Source organism: Pseudopodoces humilis, chromosome 5 (assembly GCF_049639895.1).
Source record: "Pseudopodoces humilis isolate 2021_Gansu_Grassland_sample_001 chromosome 5, ASM4963989v1, whole genome shotgun sequence".
In the NCBI taxonomy this organism is placed as follows: Eukaryota; Metazoa; Chordata; class Aves; order Passeriformes; family Paridae; genus Pseudopodoces; species Pseudopodoces humilis.
Window position 1 is genome coordinate 26,035,623 of NC_142204.1, and position 22,339 is coordinate 26,057,961.

General features: G+C 42.3%; 1 protein-coding gene across 1 annotated transcript in view; it reads left to right on the plus strand.

Annotated features, from left to right (window-relative positions):
* The window catches only part of GRIN2B (glutamate ionotropic receptor NMDA type subunit 2B), a 206,069-nt gene that overhangs the window by 22,245 nt on the left and 161,485 nt on the right, over positions 1-22,339 (plus strand). The window contains exon 2 of the mRNA XM_005527703.2: positions 13,427-13,855. Within this exon, the coding sequence (XP_005527760.1) occupies positions 13,445-13,855 (411 nt within the window). The 5' untranslated portion in view covers positions 13,427-13,444. The remainder of the gene's footprint in view (positions 1-13,426; positions 13,856-22,339) is intronic.

Below are 22,339 nucleotides of genomic sequence, written 5' to 3' on the forward strand. Positions count from 1 at the left end.
ATGCTGCTACATCAGATCAAAGGGGCTTTACACCCCTCTGGCACAGTGGTAGTGGAAATGAATAGTGCAAAGGCCTCTGAGAATTTTAATATTCTTTGGCATCTTCACAAATATAACAATTGACACAGCTGTACGCAGAAATGCCTTCTGGCTTGGAAACAGGTCCTGCCACAGTGTCATCCTGAGCAGGACACCAAGGCAGGGCTGTGTCAGAGAGGTTTTGCAGGAAGCAAGGGTGGTGTCTAAAGGCTGATATTTAAAATCTTTTTTTTATTTGAAACTGGGGACCCCATGGGACTGAAGTTCACTTCACTGTGGCCTGGACCTGGCCTGGAGAAGAATCAAAACTATGTTGAGTAGAAGAAATAAGAAAACCCCAAAGTGAGCATAGCCCCAGGAGGTTAGAGGGGATGAGTGCTGTGCTCAAGGCACTTGGAGAGACATTTCATATAGACAACTGGGTTTGCTTTATCTACATCATTTTGGGGAGGGGTAATATTTGCAGCATGTAATCTTTGGCTGTTCAGGATGTCAATATTGATACTGCTGTATACAAACAAGGGTGAGACCTAGGTAAAGGCTATTGCTAACTGCTTTCTTGGTGGTTGTCACTGTAACCTCAGAGTTGTATAGAAGTCCTTCAGAAGGCAGGACTGGCACCTCAGTGCTGTTTCAGCAGTTCAAGATGGGCAGTGTTAAGACAGCCCTGACACTATATCCACTGAACCCCTACCCACTGTCTGAGTGGTGCCTCTTCTTCCACCCCAGAAACACTCTTGGGAGGGAGAACTGCTGCTTTGTGCTGGGTTCTGGCCCCTGGTGTAGCAGTAACATTTGGGTTTCTAACTTAGAAGCTGGTTTCCTTCAAGGGCCATCCTAGATGTGAAAGGGATGCAACTTAAATGTTGTCTCCACCTTTTATTTTTCTGTCCCAGGACGGTTTTTGAGTTTTCCCATTTTCAGGAATACATGGATTTAGTGTGTTTGGGAGCTGGTGCCATTTCAGGTCAGACAGCAAAGTGGTAAAGAGCTGCTTCTCTCACCTGTGTTCCACCTTCAGAGAAATGCAGACCTGTCTCCTGGTTCAAGATGAGATGGAGTGTATGTATACCCTCCAAATCTATATAAAAATAAACAATAATAACAAACCTTTTATGATAATATATATACAAATATATACTGTGTGTGTGTACATGTAAAAAATATGTACACACCCTTATTTTACCTTGTAATTAATTCTGCAGTGGGAATGCACTAATCCTTCAACATTGCTCTATGGCAGTGTAACCCAGGAAATGGTGGGAACTGAAAGAAAAAATTGAGTAAGGGTGGACATCTCTTCTCTTGACTCCAGGACTACTCCAGCTGTCATCATTTGTCCCTGCTCAACAGAAAAATCCCCCAAAGCAGAGCAGTTTCTCTCTGTAAATCTGTCAATGACAACAACTACCCTGTGGCTTCCAGAACCCCTCAAAACCCTTTGTGTTCTCCCCAGGTGTCACTCAGGTGCTCAGGCACAGTGCAGTGCAGTTTGTGAAGTCTGACAGAATTACAAGCCTTCAGGGTGCAAGAAGCTCTTCCAGGCAGGGAGAGTACCTTCAGAGGCAGAAACATTTTTGTCCAAACTTAATGTCAACATTCCATCCCTTTCCCTGTTAATATTAGGATACTGCAAGTGCAGAGGTACCTTTAAGAGTCACTAATTAACTGTAGTGAACTTGTCACAGCTGTATTTCTTCCCCTGGCTTCCAGGGCTTCTGGCTGTGGGCTGCTGTAGTTAATGGTCTGGTCTAAGGGCATGGGGCCTCAAAATTACACGTGAGAACTTCTCTATGAATCCCAGATTTCTGGCACCTCTGACACTGAAGCCCCAGACAGGACTCTTGGGGTCTCCAGGCTCCTGGATTTTGTCTGGGAATGAACTAGAGCTCCCAAGACTTTTTGTCCATACTGTAGTGCCTGGTGACTCTGGCCTGCGCACCTTCTCCTAGATCAATTTCAACCCAGGCTCTCCATTTTGGGGACCCATGCCCAGGAACTCCTTTTTCGAGTTTCTGCAAGTGAATTAAAATGGAGCTGGGCTTTACATTTCCACTGTCCAAGAGCTGCTGGTACCAGACCTCCTGGATCTGTGACAGACCCTCAGGGCAGATCTCTTGATGAAATAGAAGTTTTCTAGGTCTGGTTTGAAGTTGCCTGGAGGATGGGCCCTGGTGCTGAGAAGAGCTGCAGCTCCACCCCAAGCGCTAAAGGCTGGCTGCCACATTACAGCTCTGCCTCCCTCGCCAAAGCTCCACATTGCTCTTGCTCTTGCTCTTCCTTGCCAGCAAGGAAGCTGCTTGGGACTAGGTGAAATATGTCATGAATTTAGATATTTTTGGGAGCATAAGCTTAATAAACCTGCAGTTGCTCACATGTTTCATCAAAAACTACAGATAAGCCATGTTTTGCAATTTGAGTCAATGTGGCAAAGTCGATATTGAGTATCAGGAATTAGCTTGGCAGTTGCCAAGTATTTGTGGTATTACAGGATTTCCTTTCACTCTGCTTCTGGCTAAACTAGGATTTATTGTCCTCAAGATCTTGGACATACAGGTTTTAATACGCTCTCTTGGGATCCTGTGAGTAATGTTGGGTATGATCTCACAAGAAGACATTGCTGCCTTCGGGTAAGTGCAATGGAAAGCAATAATAATAATCTCAGCTCCTGTAGCTTCTGTTGCTTGAGAGTCAAAAGTACTTTAAATACTATAAATAATTAAACATTCCAACTCTATGAAGCAGTGAAGATGCATCTCCACCTGTCTGATGAGAAGAATAAGGCAAAGGATGAGAAAGAAAACAATGGCATTTATGCTTTCAAAAAATGCGTATTGGTTTTAGATGGTGATATGAAGTATTAGAACAAGACTTCGCTTGTGGTTTGTTTCTTCCATGTTTTTAAGATTTAAACCCAGACAATGAATGGTGTGGATACAAGTGACCTAAGAGGTAACAAGGATGGGCCAAAAATATGACAGAGCATAAAGTGAGAAATGGAGCCATGAAGAACAAAAAATGGATTGGAGAGAAATGATGGATGGAGAAAGCTGAGAAGGGTGTAGGACATACATTGTAGCTTGAAGGAAGTTGATGGGGAATATTGAAATACTGGATTTTGTTTTTTTTTTACTAAGCCCTCATACTATTTTAAAACTAAATGATCTTAAAGCATAAGTGAGCCAGGGCTACACTTTGTCAATAGTATTGTTTTTTATTTACTTGTATTTAATATTGTGACAATTGTGTTCTGGTCATGTTATCTCTTACTCTTGCTACTAATGCTTCTTTTTCCTGCTGCAAATGTAAGCTATAGTGACTTTCGTGTAAAGGAGATGTGGTCCAAGGGAGCTGAACTGCACCATGATGAAGTCAGTGGTGGAGCTGGGCTGGGAGTTGACATGGGCTGGTACCTCCTCACATGCATTCACTGGCATGAATGGGAGTGAACAGTTGAACGAGCTACTGGGAAAGGTGCCTGAAGTAGCCAGCATCAATGAATTTGTGAGGCTGGAGAAAACAAGTAACAGAGAAAAAGAAATGCATGGAAATGGCATTCAGCTGAGCCAAATCTGGTTTGTTTGCGCTGGATTGGGTCTTCCCATCCCTGTCCGTGAAGCATCAACAGCCAGTGATGAGCTGTGGTCCAGACACGGCTTTGCCTGCGTATCTTTCCGTCACTGCATGTCTGTAAATATGACCGAGTGCTGAGCAGAGGGAGAGGTCAGTGGCTGCTGGGCTGGGTCCCCCTCCAAGCGGGAGAGCGCTCTGGACACTGTTGATTGAAGGTCTTGGTAAGACGAATTAGCCCTGACCTGTCATACAGTTGCAGGCACAGCATGGTCTGGTGCACAGCACTAATGTACTGTGAAAGCATATTGTATCCAGCTGCTCGATGGCTGGTCCCTTACTGGTCATTGAACTCAGAAAGTTAGGGAAAGGAAAGAGAGTTGGGTTGGAAGAAGAAAGAGGGAAAGGAGAAGAAAAATGAGACTACCAAAAATTTTTCTGGTTTGCAGTTATGAATTCTCCAGTTATCCTGGCTTTAATGTTTATTATAAGGATAAAAATTAAAAATATAAAAATTATTATATTTTAAATTATAATATAATTATAATAATTATTATTTATATTATTATATTATAATTAATTATAATATAATAATTTATAATTTTTATAATTCTAAAGGGATAAGTGTTTTTTGGGATGCTTCTGGATAGGGAGTGTACAGCTCCAAATATCTTGAATGTCACCCTTTTAGATGTCACACATTTGTCTTCTCTTATTATTTCTCCTGGGTAGACTTAATTTTATTTTTCAATAAATAATGAATGATAACAGTAACATAAAATTCCTTTACCAAGGATCAGAGTGAGGAGAAGGGAGGGATAAACAGACAAGGCAATTACAAGAAAGGAGACTCAAACCAAAGTTTTCTGGGTACTCACCTGTCATTTCTAGTGGCCTGACCAGAACCTGCCTTTGACTCTTGGCTTCAGTGGCCGTGTCATGACTCTTTCTACATGCTAAACCCTTTATCTTGGTCCCTTTCACTTCCAGATGAATTCCCAGTCTTATTTCACAAACAAGGCTGGCACTGTCACAGGGTCCCTTGGTGACCAAACCTCACTTTCCAAAATGCTGCACTGGAGGACGAGAGGCATGAGGCTCCTGAGGGATGCTGGTGGGTTGTGAAACGTGGCCAGTCCATGTCCCTAGCGCTGTAGCTTTGTCCTGGATCAGCTCACAGGATGCATCTCTCTCTCCACCCCACTACCTCCACTTAGCAGCTCTTTTGTCTTCATCACCTCTTAGTGCTTCAGGCATCAAGTCACCTCCTCTGCCATTTCTGCTGCCTGTAACACCTTCATAAGAGTCTGATCAGGCCTGGTGAGCCGTGGCACTCTGCTTTAGGGCTGCTTCAGGTTTGCTGTAGCAGTGCCATCATGAGCAGTGGCGGTGCATATTTTCTCCTACTTTGTCCCTGCTGTGTGGGTTCCAAAACTGAAATGTGCACCCACAAAGATATCTTAAGGGATGAGCAGCTTTTGGTTTTAAAACTGTATCCTGTGTCATACATTATATATGAAAAGATAGACAGCAAACAGGATGACTGTGTCCAAAGTGCAAGTGTAGTTTGAGGCTATCTCCCTCTGGCTCTGGTGCCCTTTCTAGAATTCTCAGACTTGTAGAAGAGGGCATCACTCAATTTTGGCCTAAAAAATGAAATACGTTCTTTCATGCTTATGGTATTTTTAAAAAATGATTCTGAATCAGCTTTTACACTGTTTACATCTGGCATCCAAATAATTTAACACTGTCTTTTGATGTAAGACTTGGAGTAATCAATGATCTTGGCACTGGTGTGGAATTTGGCAGCTGCCTTCAAGAGCCACTGCAGACTCTGTTTACCTGCCCTGTGTTTTCCATTTAAGGAGATGATACAGGGAATGAGCAGGTACTGAGTGAGGTGCATGAGAGAGCCTGGAAAATGGGAAAGTCCTTCCACCCTTAGAAATTAAAATTCTCTTTGTTTTTTTAAATTTTGAAATTAATTTTATCAATCTGTCAATGCACAAAATGCATAGTTGATTTAAGTTGAGTAGAAAACCTCAAATTAATACATCAAATAATGAGAAATGCCAAGGATGTGCTTTTCCAAACTATCCAAGTGAAGTTAAATGTGCATTTTCCATGGTTATGAATGGATCGGAGGTATTTAAATCCCTAGCTTTTGGCAATTGTGGTCTTTAATATCCTCATGTTACTGATGTGCTGTCAATTCCTGCTTGGAAGTGAAAACTGGAAGTGGAGAATTAAGAAAGGAAGGAAGGGATTGTCTAATAGATTTTCAAAGGGCTTCAGTTCTATTTAGGAGGCAAACTTGGTGTTGCTGCAGCATTCTGCTGCCTGTTTAAACTGAGTCTTGTGCTTCAGGAGGCAAAGCTGCTTTCAACCATACTGAAATCCTGTGGAGGGGCCCTGCATGTAGCAGCATGTCCCCTTATTTGGATGGTGTCGCTCTGAGCTGAGATTTATTTCTGAGGTGGGGCAGACAACAGTTGCAAGTGGGAAATGGTGTATGCCTCGTAAGCTTTGAAATCCCTTGTTTCAAGCGGAGCATACACATGCATGGAATGACAGCTGTGGCAACTGAACCCTCCAGGTGGTGAGGATATTTCAGTCTCTGGCAGAGAGGACCTGTCTCAACCCTCTAAACTTCTCTAAGTGGGATGCTGGGGGAAGGGTGAGATCCTGGCAGGGGAATAGTGGCTCTTGCCTGGCTCTGCAAGCCAGGCTTGCAGAGAGCGGTGGCTGTGCCAAGCCTCTCTGCTCTGGCATTTAGAAGTTGGCACTGGGCAATGCCAGACTGACCTGCTGTCTCTCTTAATGGCTTTTGTGTGTGTGACGCTGAGTCCCGCAGCTCTGCACGTGTGTGCCAGTCTGGGTAAGCAGGTCAGACCCGCTCCTTTGCTCCCTCTCCCAGCCATTTCCTTCATTCTCCCTCGCTCATCCTGATGAGGATCCAAGGGGACTCGAATTATGAGGAGCAATAAACACAGCTGAACTTTTGCTGCATCAGAGACAAGTCTCAAGGGGTGATCAGATAACCACCTACAAGCACTTTCACGGTGGAAACGGTGAGTTGAGAGGGAGAAATGGTTTAGGCTAAATGAAGGAGATAATACTAAAGTTACAGGATAGCTGAGCAAAGGGAAAATTTAGGCTGAGTTTAGGGATAAGTTTCAAAATGTGAGCCATCTCCTAATAGTGGTAATCTTGTTGTTTGAGTTGTTTCAGAGCAGGTAGTGTGCTGTAGACAGTAATCCTAAAGTGACTGGGGGAAGGGCAAGACTATCAAGCAGAGGATTTTAATTTTTGATTTCTATGAATCATTTGGTGTTGGTCTCAACAGAAGGTTGCAGACTGTGGCTGTATAAGCTATCACCCGTGATACGTAAAATATGTGGGTAGGAGGAAGTGGGAAGGACACTGGGAACTTACCCTTGGGCAAGCTTAAAATAATGAGACATAGTTCTTCATCTGTTTGGAATGATATGGGTCTAATTGATGATCAAAGCATTTTTTTGTACTGCCTTAAGTGCAGGGAGGGAATTGCTCTTTTTCTTTGCATGGGGCAGAGAATGGGAAGCACTTTTTCACCTTATTCTTACATACACCTGTTGGGTAGACAGAGGCAAACTACCCTCTGATGTATCTGACACTGACCTATTCAGGGAGGAGTTTGTACCTGGCTTAATAAAGAAAAAACAGCTCTGAAGAAAATAGAGAATAGAAGTAAACATATGTGCTATTTTCCACACAGTGTCTATGGAAAGAGAGCTAACAGTGAGATAATGAGGGAACTCCAAGGGCTTTGAATGCTTTGGCTGGGGGTATGTGATAACATTCCCCAAAAGAACAAGACTGACTTGGGAGAAATAAGGGAAAATTGGAAACATTTTGTAGATTAGATAGAAATGGATCTGTGGGATGTTACAGGCATGGACAAAGGTACATATTGGAGAGGGAGTGATTGTGAAGAATAGAAAGAAGACCTGTCCAAAAGACCTTGGAGTAATGTTTCTGCCACTGTTGTAGGAGCATACTGTACCCTGTTATAGCTCAGAATGATAAATGATGTCCAAAGCTAGTTAAAATAAACTAAACCATATCAGTTTTCATCTGAAAGTACTGAAATGCTCTTGGAGGGCTGTTTACTCAGGGTCACCATAATAAACCTTTTTGGTCCAGGCACTGGATTGTTGCATTGACATTTTTCCATTCACTGTGTATGGCACTTTCAATTGTCTCTAGTCTCTGCCATCTTTCTTCTCTGAATATGGAGATTTTCCTGCAGCATCATTCATTCTGTTTATCAGCACCTGAAGTGTGCAGGTGCTTTCAAGATGCATCTATCGTGCCCTAGATCCATCCTCCTCTTCTTTGTGTCTGTTGACAAAATTCCTGGAACAACAGGGCTGTGAGCCAGAAGAAGATTTATGAGCACTTATGTCACCTACGTGGTAAGCAGTAATATGGGAAATAACAGCACAAGAGCTGTCAATGTACAAATAGCCTGGGCTGAAGGTTATTAGCCTAGGCTAATAGTTACAGCAATGTTAGAAGAAGAGGAATGCCCCTTCAGTGGTATAGAAGATGCAGCATGTCTACATTGCAGAGTAACCATGACATTGGGAGGATGTCCTAAGCTGAAACTGTGTCTCCAAAAATCAGAGATGGAAAAACTTGTAGGTATAAATTGTGGTGTAATTTATAGCTTTAAACCCCAGCTCTTAGGAGTAACAGTTGATGAGGTTCCAGTCTGTCCTGCCTCCCATAAGGCAGGTAGGTAGTAGACAAAAAGATCAAAATGTCAGTCTCCTGTCATTGGTAAATATGGGAATAGTTTTATCCTTTGATCTGGATATACTTGTGTTTCCTTGTGTGACAGCCCAGTAGCCATCAAGTGCAATGCTGACTTCCCTACAGCTTCTTCTAGTGCACTTGTTCTCTGGTGGTGTGTTGAATACTAGGCCCAAAGCACCTTTGATGTTTGTAAAGTATTTCACAGGTGGGATGGATTTCTTCCTACCTCCAACTAGATCCTGAAAAGTAAGGATTGCTTTTGGGTTCATTGTCTGGTACTGCTTGAACTGTCAGAGGAATGAAAGCAGTGTGAATTAAGATGCAGTCTAAGGTGAGCAAATGCCAAAGGATAATGCTGATGTCTCACACTGGGTCTGGCAGGACATCTGTGTTTAGGTAGTAATGGGACTGAGGGTGGTGATAGTGATGAGGCCTGGAACTGGGCTGGTGATGAGAGTAGGGTTGGGAATTAGCATTGCAGTTGGTACAGATAAAAAAATTAGCTGTTGGATTCAGATTCTGTGCCTTGAAGTCTAGGCAGTGCTTAGAGCATCAGAGCTCTCAGTGAACAGAGCCCAAAAACTACTGGGATAGGAACTTCCTTGTGGCCTTTCAGTGAAGCATAGGTTGGGGAGGCTGGAGGTAGGCTTTTCATCCCTGTGAAGTTCCCTTTGATGGTGGCTAGGGGCATTGTTCAGCCTCCTGTCCCAAGCATTGTCTTCCTCTTAATTAGGAAAGCTGCCTTCAAGACAACTTTTTGTCTGGAACTGCAGCATTACATGACTTCCTTTCCTCATGCAGTCTTGAGCTTGCAGATTGGGTTTGGGGAGCCTGCAGACACCCTTCCTAGAAGGTATTTGCAAGGCTGCCTGGAAAGCACAATTGCAGCAGGAGGAGGTGTGCAGCACACAACAGAACTACACCTGAAAACCTGTGACCAGCCCCTGTTCTGCCTCAGCTTCTTTACCTGATCTGAAGATGGCCTGGCTTTGCTGTACACTGCTGGAGTAGTAGTCTGTTTACACTTAGCCTGGTTGAATGCACAGTGACCTATTTGTGTACTTTCTGTATTTTGAAATATCATCCAGAAATATCTCTTAATGCTGAGCTGTATTTTGCCTGTGCAGCCTAATAATTTTCTATTAATACTTATTTTAGGTCTGATCCATGTAAGAGTGCAGTGTCAAGTAAGGTTCTCATGATATTTTTAAGCAATCTAACCTTTGGTCCTGGCTAAATTCCAATTGGAATAATTACTGTCTGACTACCTACATTCCTCTTGCATTTTCAGTTGGAGAAGTTAGCTTTCACTTCCCATTTTGAAAGTGATTGTGTAACATTGCTCTGCAGTAAGTACACGCTGCATTCCTCTACAATGGTGGATATATTTTATTGGTAGGTAAAATAAGATTATAGAGGTATAATGATTTTACTGGCATGTTTATACCTAAATATAGATATGTCTATAAAACCACTGCATCTAGTGGCCCTACCATATATTGTTTTCTAGGGAGTCAGAGACAATATAGTGTGCAGTAATGGGTAAAGGATTTTACATACCAGTCTGGAGTTTGGGATTTACTAAATTGTTTTGGAGTTCCGTAATCACAGAAAATACTTCACTGTGTTGCCCCACACCACCTCTAAAGGAAGATCCTTCTCATGTAAAATATTTGGTAATAAAATGTACTTGCATGTTTTTATAATAATTCTTGACTGGTAAAATTATCCTGTAAAATTATTAAAATTCCTTGAAATTTACAAAGGGCAAATGCCCTGTTTTACAGCTGTAGCCTTGTCAGGTGCTTATGAATTTCTTAGTGTGTGAATTTCTTCATCCCCCTTTTTCACTGGAAACAGGAATAAACTTAGAAGGAGGTTCCAGTGCTTTCTTGATTGAGTACCTTGAATATTTGCACTTGAGCACTGCAGAAATTATGGACAAAACTTGTTGCTCTGTATGCAGAAACACATTTTCACAGTAGTTCTGGGGTCCCCTTAATCTGATAGTAAGTCTGTGGTGGTTCATGTCTGCTTTGTCTCTATTAGCACACATTGAAAAGGGGCCTGCAGTGAGCCAGACCAGCAGAGGAACGTGAGGTGAGGTTGGTGTTGGGATGTCTGTCCCTTTCTCTAACAGCCAGCACACGCATGTGAGCTGATCTGTGAAGAGTGGCTACTGATGTGAGTACAAGTCAGCCCCAAAGAGGGAAGGGATTGTAACACTAGGGGCATCCCTGATGTAGTCTTTGAGCAGCTCACCCCTGTGGTACCTTGTGGGAGCTGAATGGTGAGAACCACACTCAGCTCTGGGTTGGTTGTGATTTATTGATGTTCTCCTGCCTTATCACATCCCCAGCTCCCATCCTATGAGGGAGCCCAGCCTGGACCCGGTACCTGCTATTCCCTGTCTGGCACACAGACTGCCCATGGAGCACCTGGAAGACATTGTGAGCATGACAGATGTGTTATGTGTGAGACAGAGATGTCTTGGCTGGTGCGACACAGGCTACCTAAGCATTGCTCTGCCTGATCCAGAGAGGGCTTATGGCTGAGGATCCAAACTGGAGATGGCAAGTTGGCTACTGAGCCACAGACAACATCCTCTTTGAATTAACTTCTTCCTAGCCCTGGCTACTCCCTGCATATCTGGCCAAAGCCTGAGGATCTGGCACTGTGCAGATAACTCCATCTTGTATTGAATGGAAAAATCTGCACAAGTGGGGCACAGACACCCAGCAGATTGGCACCTATGTGTTCTTCAGGATCTGGGCTGTCTTCTGCTTGGAAGTAGATGCTAGAGATTTATTTGCTTTGATGCAGGTGAGGAGTAGAGAATGGGTTTCTTGGCTGCCATTTTTCCCACTGGGAGAAGCATGTGCTTGGGCGTGAAGGCTGACAGCTGCCATGATTGCCTGTATAGCTCCTGCTTGAATGCTATCTGAGCCCTGGGTTGGAAGGCCCTGTAAATTGCTCCTGGTGGGAAAGGGGCTGGGAAAAACCTACACTCTCCTCCCTGGGCATCACAACTAGCCATTGCCTAACCAAGCGTAATATACTGTATGAGCCAATGCGGAGGGACCGCAGGAGACACATTTTAAGAGAACAAATATAGCATTTAAGTGAGTGAGCAAGAGAGTGAGAGACAGAGAGTGTATAGAGTGCATTAAAGTTAATAAAGCATTGCAGAAATGGGGACTGCATTTCACTGTGAAGGAATCTAATTTAGTGACTCGTAATTGGAGGATAACAGTCATACTGGAATGAAGTTAACTGTTCATTTTGCCAAACTCTCAAAGTCTCTAGGTTCTCCTTGTGAGCATCTCTCAGAAAGTGAATCCTTCAGAGAGTTTAGAATCGATTGGTGCTTCACACCCGCAGTCCCCTTCAGCTTCTTAAGTGGATTTGGTATCTCCGGTGCATATTTATTATCTATTTTATTATCTGCTTATTTATCTAGTAATCTCAATGCAGGATACATCCTCTCTGCTTAGCATGGCAATGAGGGAGCAGGTGTTGAGCCTGTGTGTTCTCCTGGGCAGGGCAAGATGGGGCCTCTTGAGCCTTTTTCTTGTGGGTGGCTGGTGTCAGCTAGGGTTGTTTTTGATTTCCTGCTTCCACAGAGTTTTGCCAGCATTGTCCCTGCTGCTGTGGCTTTCTGCTAATTTGATAGAGGCATGTGTAGCAATGAACAGTATGGGAGGGCTCCATTCTTGGACACGCAAGACCAGAGGTGTAGCACGAAGAAGTGCAGGGCTGGTGTATTTATTTCAAGTGTGCCTGGTTGCTGAAGAACAGAATTATGGGTGTGAATAGCTGTGCAGGACCTCTTGTGTTCAGGGAAAGTCGTCTTTAGTTTGAAATGCCTGAAATCTCCTTGGGACATCAGTGTGGCCCTGGGTGGGCACACCAAGCAGTGTGGTGGGCAGATGGGGGGGATGCTGCTCTGTTGTCTGATATTTACACTGCATGGGTGCTGTAAGAATTAGTTCATTAGTGTCTGTAGAGTGCCTTGTGGATGAAAAGTGCTGTGGAAATTTGAACTATTATTAAAGCCCAACTGAATAAAGAACAAGTGAGGAACAGTCCCGCAGGGAACTGTCCCACTCAGGCAGGGGCTAGAGAGATGACCTCATCAGGTTTTTTAATTTCTGCTGTTGCGACTACAAAGTAAAATGGACCTGCTCAGGGAGAAGATTGATGTAACATGCCTGGCTGTAGTAGCTGAGGGTGGACCATTGTAAGATCTGTTGGCATTTCTACTTCTGTGCAAACACAGCTGTCATGTGGACTTGGGGGATCCTGATCCAGTTTTGGCCATGACCACTGGGAAATTTTGTATTCCTGGCTTTAAAAAAACAATTAAAAAAAAAATAGAATCCTGTATTGGTGGGAAGCATATGGCTGGCTGTACTATAAACTGGAGCTGTGTGTGTCCTGGTGGTATATGCAGTGGATACACACATGTATACAACCAGTGACCTTGCTCATTTGTCCTCACTTTCTTCTGGAGGGACTAGAGAAAGGAAAAGGGAGTCCTTATCTGCCTGGTCTCCTCAGTCTCCCTGCCTATACCTCCAGCACAAGTCCAAACTGATCACAAGCACCAGTTATTCCTTTGTGTTGAGGGTGAACACTCAGACATGGGCTTGACATATGTGATTAATTTCACAAAGACAGCTGATCAGCTGTCAAAGGACAATCCTCTATCACTTTTGACTTGGGTTTCAGAGTGACACAGGACCTGAGAGATGACATGATCCAATCTTCTGCTGACAGCTGTTCTCTTAAGTGATGCCAGACTCTGAAGTAGGGGCTGGACTGGTCTGACCCCCGCCCCCAACTTTAACAGAGCCCTTAATGTAGCCAAAGAATTAGGCATTAGACTAGAAGGATTGTTGGGAGGAGAGCTAGTGGCTGAGCAAAATCAGTGGATCTGCCTTGAAGGCTGAGTGCATGACTGACTTGCCAATTAATCACTTTGTTTTACTTTCCCCCTTTTTTCTTTCTCTCTCAGGGAGTGTAAGAGCCGAAGATGAGGCCCAGGGTGGAGTGCTACTCTCCAAGGTTTTGGCTGGTGCTGGCAGTCCTCGCAACAACAGGGAGCGGGGCCCATGCCCAGAAAAGCCACCCGAGCATTGGCATTGCGGTCATCCTGGTGGGGACCTCAGACGAAGTGGCCATCAAAGATGCCCACGAGAAAGATGACTTCCACCACCTCTCAGTGGTGCCTCGGGTGGAGCTGGTGGCCATGAATGAGACAGATCCCAAGAGCATCATCACCCGCATCTGTGACCTCATGTCTGACCGGAAGATTCAGGGGGTGGTATTTGCTGATGACACGGACCAGGAAGCCATTGCCCAGATCCTGGACTTCATCTCTGCCCAGACCCTCACTCCCATCCTGGGCATCCATGGAGGCTCCTCTATGATCATGGCAGATAAGGTAAATTTAAATGAGCTTCCTTCTATTGCAGACCTGTGGATCGAAACTTAAAACAAAGAGAAGTATCTTACTCTGTGATCCTCAGGTGGTGTCTCATGGGCCCGAAGGCTTGGGGGATTAGACAGCTTCAGATTCAAAGACAGATTAAAAGAGCTAACTGTGTGTAGCACTACTGGGAAGAGCCTATTAATCATGTGGAATTACCTGCAACAGAGGAAAACTGAGGAGGGAATGAAGCAGGTAGAAGAGACCCACAAAAGAATCAGCCCTTTTCTTCTTCCTTAAGAAGGGTAAAGAGCCCCTGACAATTGTAATTTTTTTTTTTAAGGTTTTGTTTTTGCCTGTGTTTTACCTTAGCAGAGCCAGGGATCATAGCCTGGGTTTTTTTCCTGCGTGTAGCTGGAGGACATTGTGTTATTTTCAGGGATGCTTAATACAGGTCTTACATCTTAATTGGAATATAATTGAATCTTTAATAAAGCCATCCTCTCTATAAAGTGTTCATTAGCTCCTGAAGTTAAATAGGTGTTAGCTAAAGTGACTAACCAGTCTGAACCAGTCCAGCTAAATCTTTCTTTTTTCCACTGCACTATTTTATTCCTTCATGTCACAGACATTTTGTTGTTTTCCTAGGCCCTAGCCAGTCTTTCAATTACTACACAAACAAGCCATCCTGCTACTGCTTTTGAACAGTGCAAGATGCAGAGAGGGAGTAGCATCTTTGGCCAGCTAATAACTCTTAGTAGAGCCTCCATGGGGTGCAGGTGGACCTGATACAAGTCTTCCACCTTTCAGGAGCAGGACATGCAGCAATTCACAGCTGAATGATAGTGTGGCTAACAGTGGCCTCTGTAGATGGGCTACTCTTAGCCAGTGAGAGCATGTGAGAGAAGCTGGCTGTCCCTTTCCCTGCAGGCTTGAAGCCAGACAAAGCCAAGGCTTTTATTGAGAAGACCCTCTTGATTATTCTTTGTGCATCCTAAAGAAGTAAATAAGGGCACAAGCTGACAGCCTTTTTCTTTTACAGATGGCTTTTAAGTGAGTCTGAGATATTTAACTAGGCAGAATCAGGCCTAACTGAATGAAGGGTGAGAATTGACCTGGCCACTATGGCAACTTTTCCTCAGGAAGAGATCTAGTGAGATGAGAAATCCAGCCACATTCTGTTTTATTTACCTTGCAAGTAAATAATCCAGTGCAGGCTATTGAAGGTGCTAACAAATTATTTTCTCACTCTTTGACCAACTGTTCAGTTGCCAAATAACACACAGTTAGTATGTGGTGTTATTTTCTTGTATTGGCCTTTGAACTGAAATTGTCACTGAATAATCACGGGCTTTTTTTCTCTCACTCCTTGAATGGTTGCACATGTGCTGAAGTTGCACTGCCCCTTCCACCCACAGTGAAGCTTCTCTGTCTTGGAGGCCAGGCAGGCAGCAGTGCTGCATCCTGATGCTCTCCTGCCTGCTGTGTTGCATGGTTATCTATGTCTGGCCAAAAAAGGGTTGGAAGCAATGCTCAAGTGCTGCATTTCACACTTGGGGCGACATCTTACATCTTTGAACAAGTGTAAGAGTTACTGAGACAAGACCTCCTAAGCACCGGGAAAAGGTCCTTGTGACTTTGAACATGGCAGGCCAAATTCTGATTTCAGATTCCTGCAGTGTAAATCCAGCACAACCCCATTGCCTTTGGCAGGATTAGATCAGATTTACGCTGCTGTAATTCAAAGAGAAATTTGGCCTATTGAACTTTGAAAAGGTTTTTCTTTCTACCTGTCCCTAGTCTCTCCTTGGGAAGGCAGCATCTCCTGCCACTGCCCTGTGTACCCCACTGGCTTGCTTCTAAAGAGTGTTCTGCCAGGCAGGCAGCCCACAGGGAGCTCAAAGGTGGAAGCTTTATGAATGGAGACTTCTGTCTCCATTTTTTTTTTTTTTTCTGGTAGTTTTGCAGACAGGAGGTTTGCGGGTTATGCACAAAGATCTGCAGTTTTAAGAAAGGCCTAGGTTTCTTTGACAAGTAATTTGAAAAGGCTGACCTTTACAACTTCTGATCCACAGGTGTGTAATCTTTAATGGATAATATTTATCTGATGAATTGAATTAAAATATGGTAATGCACAGAAATTCTACTAAAAATACTGAAGTTAGCCTGGTAAATCCTTAAGCAATGTATTTTCCATAGTGGGCCTTGACAGAGGCTTTGCTTTTAGTGACTCTTAGTCATATTCTTTGCAGATGAGTTGTGTGGCTGAGGTTTGATCCTGCAAGCATGGATTGCTTCTTTCAGCATCCCCTCAACGCCCACAGCAGTCAGCTGTGATTGAACTTGCTCAGAATTTCACAGGTTCAGATCTGCACTTACAGCTTCATTATGCTGCCCATGTATTTGTGATCAGTAGTGCCAATGGAAGCCTAAGGAATGCTAGAAACCACTAATGCCTTGGTGTGACAGATAAGCCCCTCTTCACTGCAGTTTAATGCAAAAAAACTCCCGTCAAACCACCTTTTCTGGAGTAGCATGCAAAATTCTGTTTCACCTTCAGTGAGGGTTTAGTAAGTGTTCTGTTAGGAAATGTGGGTCATGTGTAAAAAGGGCTTTCTAATGTACCATGCAACTGGTAAATTGAGACACAAAAGGGCAGGCAAAGAGAAAAAAAAATTAGGATTTCAAGCCCGAATTTTCTTTTGTCCTGTATATAAAGACAGAAATATTGTATAATGTGCACTGTAAGCTGGCTTTATCTCAGTTAATATTCATCTAGAAGTTTGCTACCCACCAGCTGGAGGTCTGGGCATAAGTGGTAATGGAGGCACCACCTGAGGACAATTCACCCCACCCAATTCAGGGTACTCATAGGACAGTCCTGTGTCTCCCCACTGATTACTGAAGAAGGCTGTACCTCAATGTGTTCATGATGCCTCAAGTTAAATGCCATGAATCCTGCCCTAGGTGTGACATAGCAGGTGGAGGTATGTTGCTGAAAGTAATAACATCTGTTTTTCCTCATTTTGTTCAAATTCATAGTTTTTAATATTGTATTTGATTAGACTTTGTAAATAATGTTTATATAGTTTGTTTTCCATGTGTTTTGCCTTTTTCCTCTGAAAAATAAGTATACAGGAATTTGAATGTTTTTGCTGTTTTTACTCCTTGGCGATTGTGTCTCTAATTCCACCTGCTTACCTGTTACAGAGTGTTACATTAAATTTCTGACTAATCTGGCATAAGAAGAATGTGACCAGATGATCTGTGTGCACACTGTGATCTGGGTTTAGTTCCAGGAAAACGGTGAAGCGGAGACACGTGATGTGCCTCACTCGAGCTCTGGAGAGGCTTCTTTGCCGAGCGAGAGTTCTGTCACAGCCAGTTCAGTCCCTTGAGTTTGATAAGCATGCCAGCAGTGACTCCAAAGTGTAGCAGTCCTTCTGTTGGGGCTGGGTGGCCTGGGAGTGATGGCTAAGTGAGTCCAACAGAGCCCATATTAGTTCCTCCCAGAGGAGCAAGGCTGTAGCTCTGGGACAGGGTAGAACAGTGCTCACACTATTTCAGCCCTCTAACAAAGCACCTTATTTTGGTGTTGATTCTTTGAAAAGGACTGGGGCAATAGCATCATCTCACCAGGACCTGTGGTTAGAAAGGAAATAGCATTGAACACTGGTGATCTGTGTTTAACCCGAAATAGATGAAATGGAGAGAAGAGGAATGTGCACCACCACTAGTGTTAGGTTCCTGTGGTCCAAAACCTTTGCTTGTGGAAGCTTGCTGGTCCCTTCGGTTTGCCTGATTTTGATGCAATGACCTGACTTTGAGCAGCTTTGTGTTTCCTGATTTTAAGCATTAGTTTGTATTGTCTAGAGGAGTGCAATGCACTTTTGACCAGAGAGCATATCTGCTGGATTTCCAGCATTTAAAATAACTTCTTGTTTCTCCCCAGTTGTTTTGAAAGCAGAAATTAAATTGTATGAGGATGCCCTGTGTTAGGAGACTGATGGTGAAAGTAAAGACCTGTGAGGACTTTGTCAAGACTTCAAACCAAGCTTTAGTTCAGATAACCACACCAGGCAATATCTAGGGTTGCAGACCTGAAAATGGAAATCTGGACTAGGCTTTTATTTGTTAGTTTTCTGTATTACCTAAAATCAGTTCTGCCCAGAGCTAGGAGGTAAAGGAGCAGCCACAAAAAAAAAGAAGAAATAACATTTACGAATGTATAGGTATCTCAACGGAAGGGCGAATTGTTATTCTTCTTTACAAAACTTACTGTGTTGGAAAAGATTTAGCTTCTTGCCTAAAAAATGACCACACTATTTGGCTGATTGGTTCATTTTGTAATGATAGACTATTTATTTGTTTTAACAAAACAGAAAAAGACAAATAATGAATGCAGAAAAGGTAAGAGCAGAAAATTATTTAGGTTCTCTTTTAGCACAGCTACTGGCCATCATTTTTACCGGAACTGTTCCTCATTACTTCTCTACAGTCACGTTATTTTGCCAGAGCTTCTTGTCCTGAGCAGCTTTTTAGTAACACAATGGTGCACAGGCAGAAGAGGAAAAAGGTATTGGAAGAAGAGGATGGTTATGTTTTCCCGGGTGAAAATCAGTCTTCTGTGTCTCTGCATCCCTTGCTGTTTTCTCCAGGGCTTGCCCACACAGGGATACACGCAGTATGCATCAGCATGCTGATGGAAATAAAACGGTAGGAAAGAATGATCTATTACTTGGCTGTGCCTGTAATACAATTTGTATAAAAGCTGCATAAAACTAACCTGAAATTTAAAATCTGTTCTAGGCCAGATCCTCCTTCTTTTTTTCCACACAGCGTGGAGCTGGCTTTTCTCTTACTCCCTCCACTACCTTGCTCTTTTTTTCCATTTATATCAAAGCCACAATGTTTTCTCTTCCTTTTTATCCCCACTTCATAAATCTATTTCCCCTTTATTTTTATTTTCTGTAAAATTTCTAAGATACGTTGTCTCTCTGCTTCAATGCCAAAGGTTGCTGTGGTCCCTCTGTGTTTGCACCATGCTGCTGCAGCAGTAATTTCTTTGGTATTTTGGTGGAAAGCAAGTCCGAAGTTGGACAGTGCGGGGGGTAAACACCAGGGAGGGAGAGTAGGTGTTGGCCAGAGTGCAGCAAAGTGATGCTGCAGGTACAGGGAAGCCAAAACTAGTTGGATAAGCTGAGCACCTAGATACACACTGAAACCAGGACAAAGTCAAAGACACTGGGACAGTGCTGCTAAAAGCAGAACATCTGTAATTAAAAGGAAAGCACTTTCACTCTCAGGTTTTCAAAGGTTAAGTAATAGGGATGCACAGGGAATGAAAACCTCATTTTTTGGGTGTAAATCTGTTTCATTTCCATTAGGGATGACATCTGAAATTTTTCAAGCCCTTGTGTGAAGGAAATTCAGTTAAAAAAAATATTAAAAAGAGTTAAAGTTCCCTTTGAATGGATTATATGAATTGAAGTAAAATAAATTCCAAACAAAATGCTCGTTGCAAGGGGGAAAGGGGCACATTTTGATCTGCATACATTGAAAGATTTCTATCCCTTTTTTCCTCCAAAGCAAATTTACATGTAGTTCATGTAATTTCACAAAGAGTTTTCATTTCCGTAAAACTGCATTTGATGATATTAATAGTTTAAATGTTTCTTAAACTAATCTAGTGATTAGCAAAGATGAGTTTGGTTTTAAAAAGTAAAAAGAAATAAACAGTTTCCCTCCAAGCTCTTAATAATTTTATTAAGGACATGATTAATACACTTCTTTTGCTTTTGGTACTCTGTTTCCTTTTGCTACCAAAATAAAGCTCTCTGTAGCTTACAAATAAAAAACTAAATGTCATGTATCCTCAAATTACAAGTCTGCTGCAAATGTTGGGGAAGGAGAATAAAAGGTAAGTCACAGAGACATAGACAATAAAAGCCAGTATTGTATGCCAGTGTTGTTTTTCCCTTGTATACACACATAATAAAAAGCCAGGTGGGTCTGTAATTTATGTTTACATCTGTGTCTAATCAACCCATACAAAATAACATTTTCTTTTATTCATGTAAAGAAAATGAATATGGGCAGCATATTTTTGGTAGTTTTAACACCTGAGAATTTCCCTAGAACTATTTTTATTCCTTTACAAATAAATTACAGCACTTAAAAACCCTCAGATATTAGGAGACCTGGAAATGAACTATTAAGAGGTTTAAACTCTCCCCAGGGCCATTAAATTCTTAAATGTGAACTCTCATTTTGTAAACAAGAGCTCAAGTACTCTCATTAGTATTATTCCAATGAAAATATGACTTTTCAAGGAAATGTATACTTTCTTTTATTAATTATCCTATTGAAATAGTACTTTTTGTGTTTTTTTATTGTTGGGTTTTTAATTTTTATTTTTGTTTATTTATTTTTATAATCTTTTTTCTTTTTATGTCTTTCCTCTTATTCATCTCCAAATTTCTTGGGAGGAACTTCATTTCAAGGCCTTCACTTTTTCTGGGGTATTGTTTTCAAGAATCACAGGAAAAAAATGTGGAGTTGATTCCTTTCTTTTTGGTTTATCACTTAAAAGCAACAAAAAAGCCTCTTTAAAAAAAAAAACAAAGAAAACAAAATTCTTCCAGAAGTGTAACTTTCCATGAAATATCCCTATCGCTTTTTCCCTCATAATAATTTATACTGGATGCACTTTATATTATACTCCCTGAGCCTTGGACACCTGGTGCTTGAAAGTGTTACCTGAATTTGGGTATCACAGAATTGGGAAGGAGAAAACCTGGTACCCTGGTGAGACTCATGCCCTGCTAAGGTGCCCTGGGATGCTTTTCAGGGCAGGGGCAGTGCTGAGGGAGAGGATGGCCACACAGAGGTGTGGGTGCCTTCCTTTAGCAGAAGTTGTCTCAGGCAACAAATGTCAAGCAAAAGTGAAGTCTTATTCCTTTACATCAGCCTTCTGCAGCTATTTATAAGCTGTTTTGTTTTGGGTCATAGGATTTTTCCTCCAGGAGTACAGAGTGTTAGTTTTCTTCTGTTGTTATAGTGATGTTTTCTTTTGAGGGACAGAAGACCTTTCCTTCCCTAGCTCTGCACGCAACTTCTGCAACCCACCTGAGGTAAAGAAAAGGTGAATTAACCTTGTCACTACTGTTGCTTAAATGTGATGTTGCCACTGTCTACCTGGAAATAGAACTGTTGAAGTCTCCATGAGGAAAATGTTGATTTCCACCCAGCTGAGACCTGGGCGTCTGTGAAAAATTCTCTCTTGATTGATTTCTAACTTTGATTTTCACACTAATGATATTTAGGTACATCTCCAAATCTCTACACACTTACCTAAAGAAAATCTGGAAGCTTGATGAGCTCTGACCAATAGTTATTTATAATCTTTATCACAATCCCCTTCTTCAAAACAAAAAACCCAGCAAGAAGGTCTTAAATCAATTTGTGCCATCCCCAGCCGGACAAGGAGATTAGTTTCTTCAATCTGGACAGGCAGTCCTTTATTACAACCCCAAGCAGTAACTTGTCTCACAAAATCTAAATTAATTACACTCAAATTTGTCCCTACCCTAAACTGGCCTCAAAATGAAATTGGAAACACAGAGTGTGAAATTGCCCGATGCCGCTGCTTTAGATCCGCATGTCATTCCCCAGTAACCGCAGGACAGAGAGAAACAATTCTTTCCAGGGAATCTCTTATTCTCTTTGCCTTTTATTTGCCTCATTAGCCAGGTTTGGAGGGGATAGATTATGAAGGAAGCTAAGGGAATTACATCTACAGAGGCTGGAAAAAGCAGGGTAAAGAAGAAGACATAATTGTAGTCTGTGACTCTGTTAATGGTCTGGAAGAGCTGATATACGAAGAAAGAGTGAAATTGCTGTATGTGTGTACTGTAGATTGGTTGAACAATGAGTCAGGGTGTGATTTATATACTCAATGAATAGAGGTAGACTAAGATTAGAGAAAAGGAATGCTTAGTGTAGCCACCAGAAGCAGAAGTAGGAATGACAGGATAAAGTTAGGGAAATATATTAAATGATGTATTATGATACATTAAATTATAATTTTAATTGATGTGTGCATGTATCAAGAAAAAGACTCAGACACTGACTTTTCTTAGGAAGTACTCCAGACATTTTAGGGAAGAATATGGAAACCATGTTTCTTCTAAGCTGTTTTCAAGCAGGGCTGAACTAAGTTGCTGGAGAGTATGTTGTACAGATGAAGCAGAGGAGAAAGAGGATAAAGAAGATGAAAGACAGATAGAAAAACTTCTCCTGAGCCTACGATCATGGGGAGAAAATTAAGGGAAAAAAAAAAAAGTAAGTTATGAGAGTGAGAAAAAAATATCTTAAAGACTCTGCCGAAGCAATTTTTCTCTGTGCTTGGCAATAGCTTTTAGTTGTGTATCTGTGAGGTTCCTGATAATAACAATAAATGTAGGTTTCAGAGGAAGGGCTAAGACAGGAATGAAGGAT